The sequence below is a fragment of the Pipistrellus kuhlii genome, unplaced genomic scaffold, assembly GCF_014108245.1.
Source record: "Pipistrellus kuhlii isolate mPipKuh1 unplaced genomic scaffold, mPipKuh1.p scaffold_m20_p_4, whole genome shotgun sequence".
Classification (NCBI taxonomy): domain Eukaryota; kingdom Metazoa; phylum Chordata; class Mammalia; order Chiroptera; family Vespertilionidae; genus Pipistrellus; species Pipistrellus kuhlii.
The window spans coordinates 48861246-48879702 of record NW_023425540.1 but is presented as its reverse complement, the minus strand read 5'-3'; the positions used below and the strand labels follow the sequence as shown (position 1 = coordinate 48879702).

General features: G+C 40.4%; 1 protein-coding gene across 1 annotated transcript in view; it reads left to right on the top strand.

The window, feature by feature from the left end:
* Nucleotides 1-3126: 3126 nt before the first annotated feature.
* Nucleotides 3127-18457, top strand: part of PCSK1 (proprotein convertase subtilisin/kexin type 1) — a 39491-nt gene continuing 24160 nt past the window's right edge. Inside the window, exons 1-6 of the mRNA XM_036410381.2 lie at nucleotides 3127-3552; nucleotides 6912-7016; nucleotides 10474-10584; nucleotides 12735-12881; nucleotides 14129-14205; nucleotides 18280-18368. Of these exons, the coding sequence (XP_036266274.1) occupies nucleotides 3373-3552; nucleotides 6912-7016; nucleotides 10474-10584; nucleotides 12735-12881; nucleotides 14129-14205; nucleotides 18280-18368 (709 nt within the window). The 5' untranslated portion in view covers nucleotides 3127-3372. The remainder of the gene's footprint in view (nucleotides 3553-6911; nucleotides 7017-10473; nucleotides 10585-12734; nucleotides 12882-14128; nucleotides 14206-18279; nucleotides 18369-18457) is intronic.

Genomic DNA, 18457 nt, shown 5'->3' with positions numbered 1-18457 from the left:
TGTATAGAGTGTCAGCACACAGACTAAGGTTCCAGGGTTTGATCCTTGGTTGCAGGCTCCATCCCCAGTCCTGGGAATCTCACATTGATATTTCTCTCTGTCTCTCCCCCTTCCTTCCTGTCTCTCTAAAAACCAATGGAAAAATATCCTTGGGTAAGGATTAACAAAAATAAAATAAAATGTCTTAAAAATGTAATGAATCTCTCCCAAGTCCTATACAGGTCTCCCCAGTATTCACTTTGTGATAAGTTATTGAGCAAATTGTTCTGGGCACTTTAGTGTAAATACTTCATTTCACAGGGTTTAAAATTTTGTTTTCTAAGACTAAAGATATATGTTGATCTATAGGTCTTCGAACATATTCTTACTTCTTGTTCATACTAGCCTTGCTCTTATTTGGGGTATAGAATATTTATTACTCTCCAAGAAAACTTAATAAATAATTAAATGTATCACTGGGCAGATGGGAGCAATCATGAAAGGCATGATACTCACTGGATAATTCACAATAGAAATACAATCTTCTTCAGTTTCTTAATTATCCTGTTTTATATGTAAATAATCAAATGAAACAAATGCTATTAAAACTAACTTGTCTCTTCTAGTTCATGATATAAATACAAAACTGATGGGCCTGGAGGTTATTATCATGATCCACACAGTAGGATAGGCTAGTTAGCCCTTAATTTGACAAAGTTAAGATGGACCCTCCATTTAGCCGAAACCGGTTTGGCTCAGTGGTAGAGCAACGGTCTGCGGACTGAAAGGTACCGGGTTTGATTCTGGTCAAGGGCATGTACTTTGGTTGCGGGCATATCCCCAGTAGGGGGTGTGCAAGAGGCAGCTGATCGATGACTCTCGTCGATGTTTCTAACTCTTTCTATCCCTTTCTCTTCCTCTCTGTAAAAAATCAATAAAATATATTTTTTTAAAAAGATAGATCCTACATTTAAAGGTGCACCCCTATCCTTAGTAAACATTCATTTCTTCTACATCCCAGAAACTGTGGCATATAATGTTCATCAGCTAAAATTCAAACAATTTTCAAATAAAGTACTCATATATATTGTTTGGATGGGGATAGTACCTTCTTACTACAAGAAATAGTTTACCCTATTAAGTACAACAACCAAATGTTTATTCCAGGCTTGCACGGTGCTCCATTTAAAACAAATGTTTCATTAATGAGACCCTGGTCTCATTGTCAACACTCTGCCAAACTGATTTTCTCAAACAATAATAAGGGCAAATTTTTTCTGCTCTAACCTTGCCTTCCTCTATTGAACATTTGCCACCATTTCTTTAGCTTTGCTAGCACACAGCATCTGTCTACTGCGAAAATGAAACACCCTGGAGAGCTTGAGGCCTCAATTCAGGCTGAGGCATGAAGGAAAAAAAAAAAGACAGTTTATGTAGCTATCAACACTCACACATGTGAATTTACAGAGCAGACAGAAGAGCCATCAGAGACCATTCCACAACATCTCATGTGAGTTAGATTATTGTGATACATGTAACTGCATCGCATGGCTCATTAGCATTGGCATTTTTTTTTTTGTTAAGCTTTATGTTTAAAGAAATTATCAATGTAGTCCAAATTTCTGCAAGCATGGAGGCAACTGAATAATTAGAATTACACAGCCGCGTTCTCCACCAAGTTTCATTTGCTGTCTGTAAAGGATATCTTTTGCTTCCTTTCTTCACAAGCTAACATGCCTTCTTTCCAGTCTTATCCCTTTTCTTCTCTTTCTCTAAAATAGATTGCGCCCCCCGGCGGTTGGGAGTTAAAAAAAGAAAAGAAAAAAAACAAACAAAAAACCCTTTTACATATGATATTTGATTCCTTGCAATTTTACTTTTGGGCTAAGTTCAATACGTTCCCGTGAGTTCCATGTAAGTAGTCACGATCATGAATCTAACCACACTTCTTTCTGCAGTCAAATCCCATTTTCTATTTCAAAGAGAAGAAAGGCGCAGGACGAAAGATAAACAGCTTGGCTCTAGCCAGTGGAGAAGGGCGGCAGTCTGGGCTCCGAAGGAAGGGAGGGCAGCTCCGACCACAAGCGCTGTCCACTCATCGGTGCTGAAAATTACACACCAGGGCTTTCCCTGCCAGGTTCAACCTCCAGAATCGGAATAGGCTCTGCCACGGTAGATTAAACTTATTCCCTGGGGCGGGGGTTCATTTGGACATTTGATAATTCTCTTTCCATGAAAAAAAAAATTCTTCCACAAGAAGACAATGTGCATTTTATAGGAAAGTAATGGCATAGTTTCAGTTCAAAACCAAAGTAAAGAGCTCTACTAAAGAAAAATGGAAAGTTGGGAGTTAATGAAACCTGCTCTTTCTCTGCCCAGTCAACAGAACAGCATTTGGGTCCCTAGTTCCTTCCTGGTTTGTGAATAAAGAAATAATTTTCTGTTAAAAAAACAACAACAACATGTGCTTAATCATTTTTCCAATAAGCATTATAAAGTGAGTGATACTGGGCACTCCAATATGTAGAATAGAATTTTAGACTTTTTTTTTTTTAACTGAGATTGTGAAACACAGGAAAGAAAAAAGTAACCTTGTTCATTAAGGTGGTGTGAATGGCTTAAATACATTTAAAAAAATATTGTTCTAACATTGTTTTCCAGACGTGCTCACTTTCTTAGGCAATTTAGATCAGAATCTGGGGAGTAGCAGCTTTTCTTTCACTGCCTTCCCAGCCCCTGTCCCATTGGAAAGATTTAAACGCCCTGCTCTTTAGAGCAGGTGCTGATTGACATCCCCAGAATCATCATAAAAATCATTCTCTCCCTTCCCCCAAGAGATAATCAAATAAATATTTTAAAAAATGGACAGAAGGGAGGGGAAATGTACTGCACTCCCAGCCTTTGGTTCTTGACAGTTACATCAAATGGGGCACTTCTCTTGGAGAAGTGAAGGTGTTTCTTACAGCAACAGAATTTATGATCAGACAGGGACAGTGCTAACTGATTCCCAGCAAATGGTTCCTTCCTTTTCTTAATCCCTTAGCTGCTTATTTTAGCCTCTTCTCCACCCCGCCAGCAATACCATCTAGATCTGAGTCCAGGTAGATCTGACGTCAAGAGATGGCTTTCGTAGATTTGACGTGTAAACACTCATTTCCATTCCAGCGGGGAAGGGCTGGGGCTCCACTCAGCCGGAGACGAAAGAACTGCACTCAAACGCTTGCCACCGCCCAGCCTCTCTTTGAGTCCACATCCACTCTTCTCGCAGAGCAGCCGGGGTGAGAGGGGGTCCAGAGCCTGAGTGTGGAAAGAGCGAATCTCTCTGGCTTTCCTTCTATCTTGCTTCTTCCCCGCTTCTGCCTCCCACTTCTGTGGCAGCGAAGTGTGTGAGCCATGCAGCGAGGAGCCTGGACTCTGCAGTGCACTGCTTTCGCTCTCTTTTGCGCTTGGTGTGCATTGAGCATCGTGAAGGCGAGGAGGCAGTTTGTGAACGAATGGGCAGCGGAGATCCCCGGGGGACCGGAGGCAGCCTCGGCCATAGCGGAAGAGCTGGGCTACGACCTTTTGGGTCAGGTAAGAGTTTGCACTTTTCAAGAAACTTTCTGGGGTCCCAGGGGACGGGCGGGACTGAAGCGCGGTCTCCCGAGAGAGTGAGCTCCAGGCTGCACCCTGCTGAGCCCCCGTGGCAAAGCGCAGGGAGCTGCTTCAGCACTTGCCCCCGCGGGCTGGGAGCGAAAACGCTTGCATTATTTATTGTTTGGGCTGGGCGCAGCCAGGCTGAACGAAGAGGCTGCAGCTGGGTAGAGCTTATTCTGGCTGCTGCCCGCTCGGGAACTGACATCCGTTCCCGCACGGTTGGAAGAAAAAAAAAAAAATCCCTCCACACTTACTCACCGAACTTGAGATGCACGCAAGCTCTTACCAGCAAAGCGCCCCCGGGAGAGGCAGTGCGCTCCGTCCCCTGGGACTCCGCCAGCCTGCGTCAGGAGCCGGCTGTTTCCTTCCTTTCAATATGGCAGCATCAGACCCACGTCCTGTTTGCAAGGGGCTAAACAGGCTTGGAGGTGTCCGAGGAAGCCTTTGGGGGCGCGTCTGGGGCGTGGGGAGAGCACCAGTGGCCGGGACTAGCGATCCAGAGGCCGGGGGCTCGCTAGGGGGCCTGGGGAGCTGGCGAGGTGGGGAAAGATGGGTAAAAGATAGGGACCAACTGTTCACGACCGGGGAATTCACCGAAAACTTGCAAAGTCCGAGCTTCACAACTTTGCTTGGTCAGCAGCACTCCTACCCCCACCCAAAGGGTCACACTTCAAAGCTGACTGTGGAGAAAGGATTTCTTTCTTTCCTGTTCCACCGTCAAATGCATAATAGCATCCCTGAGGGTTTCAGCTTGTGAGGGAAACTTGCCTCCAAGTGAGGACTGTGCTAATAGACAGCTGGGGGAGGGTGGGCGTGGGGGGGGGCGGCGGGGGGAGACAGGATGGGCTGCTTAGCTGCTTAATTCAGGGGAGAAAACCCCGGGATGTGAGTTCAAATCTAAGTGTTCCTTGGCTTAGACTCAAACCCTCACCTCTTGGGGGTCGAGTGGAGGAGGAGGGAGTTGTAAAACATTTTGGCGCGGTTTTTTCTGGAGGTGGTGGCAGAGCTGTGCCCGAAGTCACAGATGAGTAATCTTCGTGGGCGTAGGCTACGGCATACAGCGAATACACCGGGGAACAGGCCTTCCCTTCGCCAGAAGCTTCGTGCTCCAACTCTATGAGCCAAAATGCCTTTGAAATGCCCAGCAGAGAAGTCAGTACACAGACCGACTTCTCTGTGTCCCCGCAGCAGACCAAAACTTGTGCTTCTGTTCACACCTTATTCTGTGCCAGGCTCCCTGTTAGGGGCTGAGGACTAGGAGGAAAAGACTCCCAAAAAAGTCAAGAATCTAGAGGAGACTGGTTTAGAAACAAATGGTAGTAATGGCATGTCATTGGTGTAATAATAGCTGTACCCAGAGTCTCCATCTTTGTCGATTGAAGTGGCAAGGGAATTGGGGAGGGGTGAAAGAGGAGGGTACAAAGGAGGAAACACTTGCACAGTGTTTAGGAAGAAGTCAGAGTCTGACAGGAAAGCATGATGAGATTGGAGAGGCACTCCAGACATTGAAAATCGTTTGTGGGAAACAGAGATACAAAGAAAGCTGCTCAGTAGTAATTTGGAAACTGCAAGGAACTGTATTTGAGTGAGTGAGTGTGTAGTGAGCGGAATAGTACTGGTGTGTATCAGGGACATGATGGAGATCTTATGTGTCCTATAAGGATGGGGGGTAGACTCGGGGCTTAATCCTATAACCTTGGACAACTAAATAACACTGTAACTGTGAAAGGAGATTGTGGGAGAGAGCAAAAACTGATCCTTCTTCTTTTACTCACCTGTTAGCCCTGGGCATACATCCAAACCTGGACCATTCATTATAGGAATTGCCTTTCAAATTCACAAATACCAAAATTAAAAACACAATAAATCAGAATTTTTGGTGGGATCCTCAAGGAAGGAATGGCATAGTTACAAGCTTTAAAAAAAAATAGTAGGAAAAACTATATTTACATGTGATTTGCATATGCTATATTTTCTCTAGCCATTTTCAGTTAAAGTGGCATTACTATCAAATGTCTAAAACATAATAATTCTTTGTAAAAAGCTAATAATGCTTTCCAGGTTCTGCTTATTTCTCCTTCTGTTTTCACTAAATTAGCTGAACTCCTTAAGGTCTCAGGATTGGGGGGTGAGCAAAACCAGTTTAATAGCAGAAATAGAGTTAAGCATTGGTGATCTTTCCTATAGCTGTTGTTATTCCTGCCCAACTCAATCTAGAACTTATAACAGATTTACTCCCTGAAGTTTAGGCTTTGAACAGGGCCTAAGGATCTCTATTTAAAAATTTTCTAGGTGATATCCTGGCTGGTATGGCTCAGTTGTTTGGAGTGTCCTCTCATATACCAAAAGGTTATGGGTTTGATTCCTGGTCAAGACACATACCTGGGTTTCACGTTCTACCCCCAATCAGAGCAACCAATTGATATTCATCCTTTCTCCCTCCTTTCCTCCCTCCCTCCCTTCCACCTCTCTAAAATCAATAAGCATGTCTTTGGGTGAGGATTTTTAAAAATCATCTAGGTATTGAGAACCACCAAATTAAAGAATACAGTTCTTCTGAAATAACCCATTGCCAGTTATTTGTCTCTTAACTTAAAAAGAAATACAGGGTATTTAGCGAATTTGGTCACTGCAAATTAAGTACTGTTTTGAATAAAGGGACACTAGCTTAAAAGAATAATGAACATAGTTCTAAGTGAACCAAAGGTGTTGATAGTCACCCAAGGGAGTTGACACCTGCCCTAAATGTGGCATGTTGGCTTTTCTCCCAAAGCTGTAAACTAGTGGAAAGTCTAATGGTCACTACTAGTAGCTCGTAACAATTATCACTATGGAGTCAATGGCTATATTTGATAACAACAACAAATTGTTGCAAGTGAATGTGGCACTGACCATATATAGTATGTAAAGAGTTTTCTTGCTTTCCACAGATTATTGTTCTCTGAAAGAATGAATTTGATAAAAAATGGGTTTTTAAAAAAGAAATGTCTACCCAATTACACAATATTGTTTCATAGAAAAACAAATGGCATTCCTTTTAAATGTGTGAAACAGAAGCACCTCAGCCCCCAAGTATTATGGGAGCCCAAGTGATAACTTCACGAGATTCATCTCACTCAACACACTAAACAGAGAGGGATGGCTTCTAACAGTATCTTCTTCATGACAAAAACAGTCATCTTCATGTACAAGGAATGGGCTTAATAAAAGCTGTCTCTAATTTAACTTGGTTTCAATCGACTCCATATATTTCTTTTGAAAAGTGGATTTTATTTTTAATTTATTTTATTTTATAGATCGGATCACTCGAGAATCATTACTTATTCAGACATAAAAACCACCCCCGGAGGTCTCGAAGGAGTGCCCTTCATATCACTAAGAGACTATCTGATGATGATCGTGTAAGTGTTGTGCATTTGTCTTCAAAACAACCTGACTTATCTGCTCTCTATATGATTGCCCACAAGAGCAAAAGCACTTTGCAAATGTGATTCTTCTTTATTATGATCACAATTATTCATCTGTGGTGTTTATTTCCACAGGGTTGTAGAAATTATACATAATAACTGGATTGGATTGAATTGGTTGAATTATCTAAATTATACACACACACACACACACACACACACACTCACAAATCCAGTCTAAAGGGATGAAAGTAAATATTGAAAATAAAGTGGCAGCTCTAATTAAAATGTTTGACAATACAATCAATCAACAGCCTTTTATGTTATGCCTGTTATGTACCAAGCACTTCAATATCTGATGTGTGGATGCCAAAGAAATATATGAGCCTCTCTGTTAATAACATTTCACTGTAATTGAAAATGACATCCTGCCATTTTAGTTTGGTTGTATAGAAAACTAGTATTTATAAGGGAGCTTTAAATCTATGTCTCATAAGTAAATGTTTTCCTAAGTATTATATTGTTTGATACAAAACATGTTATCTCTTTTTAACCTGGTTTGAATAAATATTCAATGATTAGGCAACAGCACAAAATGTGTAGAATGAATATAGGTAAATAATATGGGGATAATCTGAATGTATGTATAATAAAACCATTGATTTTTGAAGTTTGTTTTAAGGTCAGCAAACATTAATAGAAATGTTAACTATATTGGGAATATTGCAGTTTGCATATACAATGTTGTCTTTTCTCGAAAATGTGTATACTGATGGAAACTTATCCTGTCTAGGCTAATATCTGTACACATGATTTCTGTTACCTAGGACAGGCTAGAGATTTACAAAATTTTTTGAGAGACAGAACACAAACTTTCAACTTCCTAGAAAGAAATGTGTAAGTGAAAGGAAGGTGGTAGAACTGTTGAAAGTATATGGAATTCATAAACCCTGTGAAATAATTTGCTTTTTCAATTGTTCTGCAACTACTAGAATTAAAAAAAAAAAAAAAAAAAAAGAATAAGACAGCCTTGGACAGCCTTGGCCAGATAGTTCAGGTGGTTGGAAGGTCATCTCATGTGCCAAAGGAATTGTGGGTTCAATTCTCTATCAGGGCACATGTCTAGATTTCTGTTCAATCTCCAGTTAGAGCACCCACAGGAGGGTCTCCCCCCCCCCCCTCTCTCTCTCTCTCTCTCCCTCCTACCCTTTCTTCTCTCTCTAAAAAACAAAAACAAATCAACAGCAGCATATCATTGGGTGAGGATTAAAAAATTTTAAGAAAATAATAAGACAGATATGAGGGTAGGGAATAATTGGGTCTAGGTTACTACTGTTCCAATGTAAAATGCAACCACACCCTGACAAAGAATGCTGTCTCAAGACCACAGACAGTGGCACACGCTCATACACAACCATTTCTGGCTTTTACTGGCATTAATGGCTAGAAGTGGGAGACCAAATTAGAGCCCAGAATACTACTTTAAAAGTTTCTTGTCCAGAGAAGACTTCCCTTCACCATCCCAAAACAGGCAGCTTATTATCTGTGGGCTCTGGGAAGAAGGACAATTTTCAGGACTCTGGCTAAGCTTAATCCTTGGGCAAAACAAGAGACTTCCTTGTTTATTAAAGGCATGCCTGGCAGCAATGCACAAGGAAATCAAACTGACCTCCCTCCTCATCTTCATAGTAGAAAACTAGATAGAGTGGAGCATCCCAACTGTTATTATTACTTAAAATAATCTCACTAAAATGAACAGATGCATGAGTTCCATTCTTGAGATATTTCCTTAATAGTTGATTTAGGGGAGAAATCTTAAGGAATAATGAAGAAGGGCTAAGAATGTACTCTCTAATGTCACTTCAGAAGAAGTAAGTCTGTATGATCCTATAAAATTATCTCCAGGATAATTTAATTGTAGGAAAAATCCTAGAACCCATAGAAGCTTGAGAGGATAGGTGGACTAAGTGATCTTTAATGCTGTTTCCAAATCAAAAGTATTATTTACAAAATTAAGTGCATAATACCTATTATACACATAATAGTAAGAGCACCATTTTATTCTGTTCAACTTGGTTTGCTCTTATAGAGATTAATAAGGCATCTGCAGTCAGTGACACTGATCACAACTGTTTCCAACAATTGAATGTCAGAGTGCTTCTTTTTATATTCCATTTAAAAAATTGCTTTCGTCATTTTATTGCCTTTTTTTTATGGGAATGATATCTTTTCAAATTAGCCCTCTGAAATGCAGCAACTCTCCATCTTTATAAGGCAGTTAAAGAAATCTCCAACTACAAGTTACTCTCTTCCTCAAAAATTAATTCTTATTCCTTAGCAGCCAGCTTTCAAAGACCAACTCAGAGACAGGCCGTATATTCAAAGCAGTGGGTATGTTAAGCCAAATAATTAAGCTTGAAAATATAGGCACTTTAAAAATAAATTATAGTGACTAATTTCTAGCTCTCAAGTCCCTCCAATACTTATAATTTGTCTGCAGTATATTTTCTAATTGAAAATTCAGCCTTAGTGGATAGTTTTATCCTTCAGTTGCAAATTATTTTTTATTTTTTATTTTTGGATGACTCCTAAAGTATCCTCACATTAACAATATCCCAACAAACCCTGGGCTGTCATCATGTTTACCACAGAGAAGAGGATATGCTTTGGGTAGGAAACAGTCTTGTTGCCCAGCAAAATAAGAGCAGGATATTATCTGCTAAAGAATATAGCCACAAGGCAGCCCCTCTTGCTCTCAGAACCTCAACTATAATAGGATTATGCCGTAAATGTGGGGCAGGTAATTTTTGTACTGTCAGATCTCTTTGCATAATACATGAGACTAAATTAATGGTAAGTATGCATGGTCGGTAGTGCTCATTCATCGCTCTGGATCTGTTTCTTATATTAAATACTCTTAAGGAGGAGGCTGAAGCCCAGGGAGCCAGATTTGCAAAGACACAGCAGCTTCCTTGTCTTGTGTAACATTTGCTATTTCTACCTTTCTGTGTAATGGAAGAGAAATTAAGCTGTAAGAGCATTATAAAAACAGTCTCTGGGATCTCTTAGTCTGTTGACTCACTCCATGAACATGAACAAATTTTCACCTACAGAGTCCGGGAACCTCAATATAAAAAAATGGGTATTATGGTCCATTTGCTGATGAAAGCAGGCTGAACTTTTACTCCCACTGTAATCACAGTGTAAATAATTTGAGGCAATCATCACTTCTCCTCCGCCTAAAGGTTCACTTGACTGTAATAGAGGAAATGTTCATCTCCCCAGTGGGCAAATCCTTCTCACTGAGCCTCCAGTTTGATCTGTAGTTAAACATAAACACTGTGGAGCTGCCTAAACTCTGATGGGAAGGGTATTAGGCCTAGTTAGAGGAAAGATGAGGTGGCTATTTGGCTGTTGATTTTTTTTTTTTTTGCTATAAAACTCCTTGTAGGTTATATGGGCTGAACAACAGTATGGAAAGGAGAGAAGTAAACGTTCAGTTCTGAGAGACTCAGCAGATAATCTCTTCAATGATCCAATGTGGAAGCAGCAGTGGTACTTGGTAAGTACCTGCAGGACTGTGTAGGACCCTCATTGTTTATTTTATTACATCTGCACAATAGATTTGTTTTAATGATGGAGAATTCAGCAGAGGGCTGTGTTACTTGGAGATTAGGACTAATCGAACCTTCCATGACCTGGATCTTCTGTTTTATTAGTTGAGAGTATCTGAAACACATATCTTCAGCTGCTATGGTTGGCGGCGGGGGGGTGGGGGGGTGGGGAGGGCGGCGGGGGGAGAAGAGTTACCCTCATGTCTTCTTTTTTAAATTTTTTAATACATTTTTATTTATTTCAGAGAGGAAGGAAGAGGGAGAAAGAGTTAGAAACATCAATGATAGGGATCATTGATTGGCTGTCTCCTGCACGTCCCCACTGGGGATTGAGCCTACAATCTGGGCATGTGCCCCTGATCGGAATCAAACCTGGGACCCTTCAGTCTGCAGGCCGGCGCTCTATCCACTGAGCCAAACCAGCTAGGGCTACCTTCATGCCTTCTTAAACTTACCTGGAGTAAGTGCATTAGAATAATGTCTTGCAAGTTAGGGGTTCCAAAACAGTATTAATGCAAATAACAAATTTGGTTAAAGTTATTCTTGTGAACTATCACTCAAAGAAAACAGTAAACATGATTCTGTATATAAATCTCTGAGTGACAATTTTTACATTCTTACAGGTGAGAATTTTTGAACAAGGTGAGGAATACAAGGAAAGATAAAAGATATCTATTTGCAGATATCCAGTTTTGCAAACCATTCTACCTTTAAGATAGTTACCAAGTCCTTACTGGTATGTGGGTGTTGCTAGCGTACAAAGTGTTCTCCCTTCTGTTTTAGTATAAAGCCTCCAGAGTAGTAATATATGTTAAGAATATTATAAAAGATACATTTTTATGATGGTCATAAGCTAAGGCTTAGACATTCTTATTACATAGTGGACCACAAAGGGGTCAATTCCTTTTGACCTTTTCTTAACCTAAGCATTACTTGCTCATTGAAAGAGTCTCGTTAGCTAACATTTGTGCATTTACTATATGCCAAATACTATTCTATACTATTTGACATGAATTAACTCACTTAATTTTTACAATAACATTATGTTGTAGATATAAGTAGTAGCAATTCTGCCCATTTAACAGATGAAGAAGTAGAGACACTAGCAAGTTGAATAACTTGCCAAAGTTATCTGGTTACTAGTGGCTCATAATTCAGAGCTCCAGAGGCCCTACTCTTAATAACCACATTCTATGATTGTTCTTGTGACTGACGTAGAGACCTTCTTCCCCAGCTTTAGCCAACAATCTGTCTGTAACTCAGCTACATGTTGGTTAGTAAGGTCTTCCCTCACCTCTTTATGAGGTGTATCAGCAGTCCGCTCATTGAAACTTTTGATTTTTATTTATAAACATCATATTGACCCCTTTACCAGAAACCTGGCATGCTTGTAATGTAACTTTCTCAAATGCACGGGATGTGCTCAGGTCTGTGTTCCTTTGCTGTCCAGCTCTTCTCTCCTATAGTCCCACACATTTCAGAAATGCTATCTGAAAAAAAAATGCTATCTGCAAAAGAAATGCTATCCAAATTTCCTCCCACAGATACTCACTCCCTAAATCACACGTATTTGTAAATAGACAATTAAATTGCAAGTCCTGGTGAGACCACAACATCCTGGTCATTCTTGGTTCTGTTTTTCCTTTTAAAAAAGTTATAAAGAACATACACAAATGACAAGTAAACAAGACAATGTAAAGTAGGTTTGTTGTGGCAAAAGAAGGTTAGGATTTTGGGGAGATAGAAACATGGGCTATCACATAACGCTTAGGTAGAGGAAAGCCTGGAACATGTCATTATAAATTTAAAAAAGTTAGGGACAAATGTCTTCTCTGAAGTCATGAACCTCAAAGAGAAGGTCACAGGGTGATTCATTCTTTGGAGTGATTTTCCATTGGAACAACTGGGAAGAGCAGCACTCTGATGATTCACTGGTCCCTATCCTCAGCTTTGTTTTTATTTCACCTAATTGCCTGCTTCTAAAGAGGAGAGTGACTTCAGGAAAAACAAAGATGGGTCTCCAGCCTGTGGCTTTAGTTCTTATTTTGTAGCAAGGAAATTATGCCTTTACCAATGCTTCCTTGTGTTTCTTTACCAGCAAGATACTAGGATGGCTGCATTCCTGCCCAAGCTGGATCTCCATGTGATACCTGTTTGGCAAAAAGGCATCACTGGCAAAGGAGTTGTTATCACTGTACTGGATGATGGCTTGGAGTGGAATCATACAGACATCTATGCCAATTACGTGAGTCTGGAACTGTCTACAAAGACACAGTTAGGGCTTTCCTTCCCTCAAACAGGAAGCTGCTCAGATGTTAGCCCAGGGAATGATGGGCCAAGGTTTTATCATTTCCTTCCCCTCCCTGGCAGCCCATATGAATTTACTGTATCAGGGGATATAGAAAAAAATTATAGAGCTAAGGACTATACAAAATCATATGTACTCGGGGTGGGAAAAGGCACCTACACCAAGTAAGTGATTAAAAGTCATTTACACTCCATGTCATTCAGTATGGGTGATTTCAAATCAAGCCTGATGCCCGAGATCAGTCTTCTTCTTCACCTTCCTCATGAGTCAGCATCTCTCACACTGTGAAGCTATATGAATAGGATGGCTTCCATGCAAATTCAAAGCGTGCATCACACAGTGCAAAAAGGACAAGCAGATAAAAGAAAGCTTATAAGAAGTGGGAAATAAGTAAATGAAAAGTATTTACTTAATTATTTATGAAGCTTTCCATAATAGCTCAGGCCTTCATTTAGATCAGCGCTTCATCGTTAACATTGTCTCTTGTCTTTCTCTTATCCTTTCCACTCAGCTACATTTCACAGCTAAAGAGCAAAGGGGAGGGGTGGGGAAGGAAAAGAAGAGATAAAGATTAGCAGAAAGTAGAAATTATGAAAAGATATGAAAATACGGAGCATTGGCAGTAGTGGTGATAGAATTCCTAGTGGGAAATGTTTTAAGCGTAGCCATCTGGTTGAAAAGGGGGTGGGACCTGGAAGTCTTGAACTTCAAGCACACCCTCTTGAGTTAAACTACACGTTCACTTGATATATCTGGGGATCCAGAAAGAGATGGCTGTGAACCTGACCCAGCCTTTCCCACCTATATTCATAAGAGAGAGGAGTGTCATGGTGTTGCTAACTTGCTCAATAGCTTAGTTAAGCCAGTCAACTTCTCTGGACCTCAATTTTCTGGTTTGGGAAATGAGGTGGTTGAATTAACTGAACTGATTCCTCTGGTTTTCATATCCTATGAGTGTCCATAAGCTATTGGTTTGGTAACGTTCACTGAGAACTGGATACTAGCTTGCTTTTCTGTCTCTTCCTGGTTTATGGTTCTAACACATGATCAACCACTGGGCCAGAAACTCTGAAATGCAGACTTCCAAGCTGTCAGCCAAACTGGAAAGGGGTAGGGGTAGAAGGCTTGTAAAGTGCTGTGTCATTTTTTATGATGCTACAGTGTTATTTTTGTTGTTTTTTCAGGATCCAGAGGCTAGCTATGATTTTAATGATAACGACCATGATCCATTTCCTCGTTATGATCCCACAAATGAGAACAAGTGAGTAAAGGTGGATTTGCTAGTGGAATGGGGGGCTAGGGTGTAGTACTTTAAAGTGCCTTTATTTGAGCTCTCAGAACTATTCATGCAAAGCATCCTTAATCCCTGGGGCCCCCATCAATTGCACCTCTGGCTGGAGGCCTGGGCTTCCCTCTTTAGGGCAATCAATCACGGACACCTTCCCCCCCCCATCACTACACAGAGGGTGGTCTTAGCCTCTCTCTGCGGGGTGATTATGGGGTGATCGCCCCGCCTTGGCTGGCCTGGTGCCAGTGGGTGTCATAGTGTGGTCGTCCAGAAGGTCATCTGGACAGTTGTTCTGCTGTTCAGTCGTTTGATTTGCATATTACACTTTTATTATTATAGATTCTTCCAACTCACAGAGCTCCAAAGGCCCGTAAGGAAGTAGCCCATATAAATGTACTTATTTTGTCCTGAGAACTCTGAGCTTCAGAGCATAGCCTGGATCTCCCACATAGTACACAGTGATTGTAGAGTAGCCAGTTAAGTACAGACTTTGCAGCTAGATTGAGATCAAGTATTAGATCTGCCACTTAACAGTTAAGTGACTCAGTAAATTATTTAACTTCTTTTGCCTCTGCCTTATCACCTATTAAAAAGGGATAATAGTAGTAGTAGTATCTATTTTATTGGGTTACGGTGGGGATTAAATGAGCTTATATATGTGATTGGCTTGCATAGTGTCTGAGACATAAAAAAAATTGTATTTGCTGTGATGGTGATGATGATTAAAGCTTCTCACTTAAGAATTAAGATAGACCTCTTTTCAGTGAAAAATCAGCATGACAAGAATATTACCATGTAAAAGGAAATAGCAGAGACAAGTCAATTTTCTGAGCCAGTTCAGAATCTATTATCTGAAAATTATACAATAAGCAACTATCTCTCAGGATCCTTTTGACTATGAACCAAAAATGTAGCATCCTCATAATTTTTCAGAGGCTATCATAAAAAAATAGTTATCCTTCAATCATGTTGTCAGAAATAAATCCCTCAGGTTTGGATAATGAATGCCCTATGTTATCTTGGCTGTATAACAGTTTGAGATCTATTGTCATTGGGCATTATGGCACCAAACTATCTGTGTTGCTGCTATAACTCAAAGATTAAGTAATATGGAGATTAAAAAACAATTTAACCCCAGGAATGCTCTAGCTTTAAGCAGTGCAAGACCCAAAAGCTCAAGTAACATATAAATAAGATTAATAGGAGCTGCATTTGAATTCTCCTCTGCAAATCAAACAAGGAATCACTAAGTAATAAAATCTTAAAGGTGCAGGTAACTCTTACTATTAAGCTGGCATGAATCTGTATTCATATTTCAATACCAATTACAGATTCTAGTTAAGTAACATGTGACAAGGATATTTTAACCAGTATAATAATAGTCTTTAAACTATATTGTGGAATATTTTCCTAAAAGTCAATTTGTTTAAATGTCAGTTGCTACCATTGTTCTAAGATAACAAAGGGTTATTTTACCTCAGAGCCTGATCTAAGGAAAGAGAAAAGGCTACAGGTCTATAAAGGATGAGGTAGATCCACTTTGAAAAAGTCTTTCTCCTTTTTCAAAGGATCAAGTGGGAACTGAGGCAAAGTGGAGGAAAAAATACTAACTCCTATTTGTAGCATGATCCTACTACACCTTTCAAGAAAATGGTCCTCAATGTGTAAGGAGAGAGAAATAACAGGTCATGTCACATTGCATCATTTATAGGACAGGTGTACAATGCTAGGGATGTTTTCAAACGGGCTGATTCTGTTGGCTCAGATGAGAGATTCTGCTATCCTGGGGCCTGTCTCCCATACTATTTAAATATAAATATAGGCAGTGGAGACTATTGGGAATAGATTTCCTGGAGGATGACAACTGGATTTCTCCTTGTAGAAAGGCAAAGAAGACTAATCCATCAAACAAGGCACCTTCTGTGTATTCCATGTGAACACATTTCGTAGAAAATGGGTATGATGGTCAGGATAGTTTCAGTTGCAAGTGAGAGAATCCTAACTCAAAGATTAAATAATATCCAATTAAAAAATAATTTCACCCAAGGGATGCTTTAGCTTCAAGCACTGCAAGATCTAAGAGCTCAAGTAATGTGCCATCAGGACACCAAATACTTGTCTCCACCTCCTAGTGCTGCTCACCTAAAATTTCATTCTCAATAGAATCTTGCCTAGCAACAAGATCCACGTGGCGCAGATGGAGCCTAAAGCTGAAGATTCTGAAAAAAGAATGGAATTCTCTTTATAGTCTGCATTAATCGAAAGCTTGTCTGGGAGAAGGAGCCTCGTGAGAGAAAAAGAATCACCAGGAGCGAGGGGAGGGTCATTTCCCAAAAGGGGAAAATTCAAGGAGGCAAAAAAGAAGCAGATGTTGCTGCACTAGGGAAGACCTTGCATTCCAGATAATTACATTGTTCTGATGCAGGATCTTAGCCAATATGCAAAAGAAGCAGGACTATCATTTAGTGGGAAATTATCTCTGGTACTTTAAGAAAAAGAGATAAGTGAAACAGAATTATTTTGGATTACACAATTAATTTTGGATTTATATATTTCTTACCAGGCAAAATTAATAGATGTCTAGGGTCACAGGTTATAAAAGTAGCTGGCTGACCACGTTGCTCAGCACTAACTGACCCTTCTCTTTTCCTCTGTGTCAGCATATCTGGTCAACAGCTCCTCCAAGGCACCAACAGCCTTCACAATGCTCCCGGGTGCTTGCATACCAGAATATGTCATAAAATCAACAAATTTACATGAAAATTTTCTTAATTTACAGGCCCTTCTGAGGTCAGGGCAAGAAAGGGCAGAACTGATGCTTAATGGTGGGCTTTGTCCTGTTTTATTATCTTTTTTATGGTAAATATATTCTTAGAGAGAGAAGAAGGGAGGTAGAGAGAGAAAAACATAGATGTGAGAGCAGAACATTGATTGGCTTCCTCCTGTGTGCCCCTAACAGAGGGATCAAGCCCACAACTTGGGCACTTGGCCCGACCTGGAATCAAACCAGAAACTCTTTGTGCACAGAATGATGCCCAACCAACTGAGCCATACCAACTAGGGCGGGCTTTGGTCTAAATTAGAGATGGTTATAGATGGATTTTTCCCCCCTCCAAATTCTCAGAAATCATGAATTACCCTTTCTGCCTGATTGCAAGCCCCATCTTGTTCAGGCCTCTGGTCCCAATCAGAGTGTAGAAGTCTCCCAGTTTCCCAATTAGCCTGTAGTGTCCTCTTAAAATCTCAGACTTCTCTGAGTACCAGGAAACCCTCAATGTTTTAGTTTGGTGTGTGGTTAGAGGAGGAGAATATCTTGGGAGAAGACTCTGTTCTATCATATCCTACTGAGGTTGGTCCAGGGTAACCTAATCCAAAAATGTCCCCAGGAGGAAAAGTGAGAAGCCATTTCACTACCAGAAAGTATGGGCAAAAGCCACTTATTTGCAAACAATTTCTAAAAAGTGTCAGAGTTCCTCATAATAATATCCATAGCTCACTTATTAGGTTCTTACTATGTACCAATCACTATTCTAAGCACTCTATACACAGTATCTCATGTGATCTCACAACCCTTTGAGGATACCACGGTCACACCACTAGTTGGTGGAAGAAGCTAAAACGTGAACTCATACACTCATATACTCTGGCTCCTGTGCCTATGCCCTTCATATGACACCTGTATTTCATCTAATACTGATGGGAAGAAACCAGAGAAAAGGCAGACAAAAAGTTGACATAGCTGAAACCGGTTTGGCTCAGTGCTAGAGCTTTGGTCTGTGGACTGAAAGGTCCCAGGTTCGATTCCGGTCAAGGGCATGTACCTTGGTTGTGGGCACATCCCCAGTAGGGGGTGTGCAAGAGGCAGCTGATCGATGATTCCCTCTCATCGACGTTTCTAACTCTCTATCCCTCTCCCTTCCTCTCTGTAAAAAATCAATAAAATATATTTTTTTTAAAAAGTTGACATATCCATGTACCATGGATTCATGTACAGAACAAATGTTTGTCCTCATTTATGTTTTATAATTCCTATTTTTTAATCTTCAGACACGGGACCAGATGTGCAGGAGAAATTGCCATGCAAGCCAATAATCACAAGTGTGGCGTCGGAGTTGCATATAATTCCAAAGTCGGAGGTAAAGCAGAGGGCTGTTCCTGTAGTTTTGCACTTTAAAATACACACACACACACACACACACACACACATATATATATTTTTTTTTTT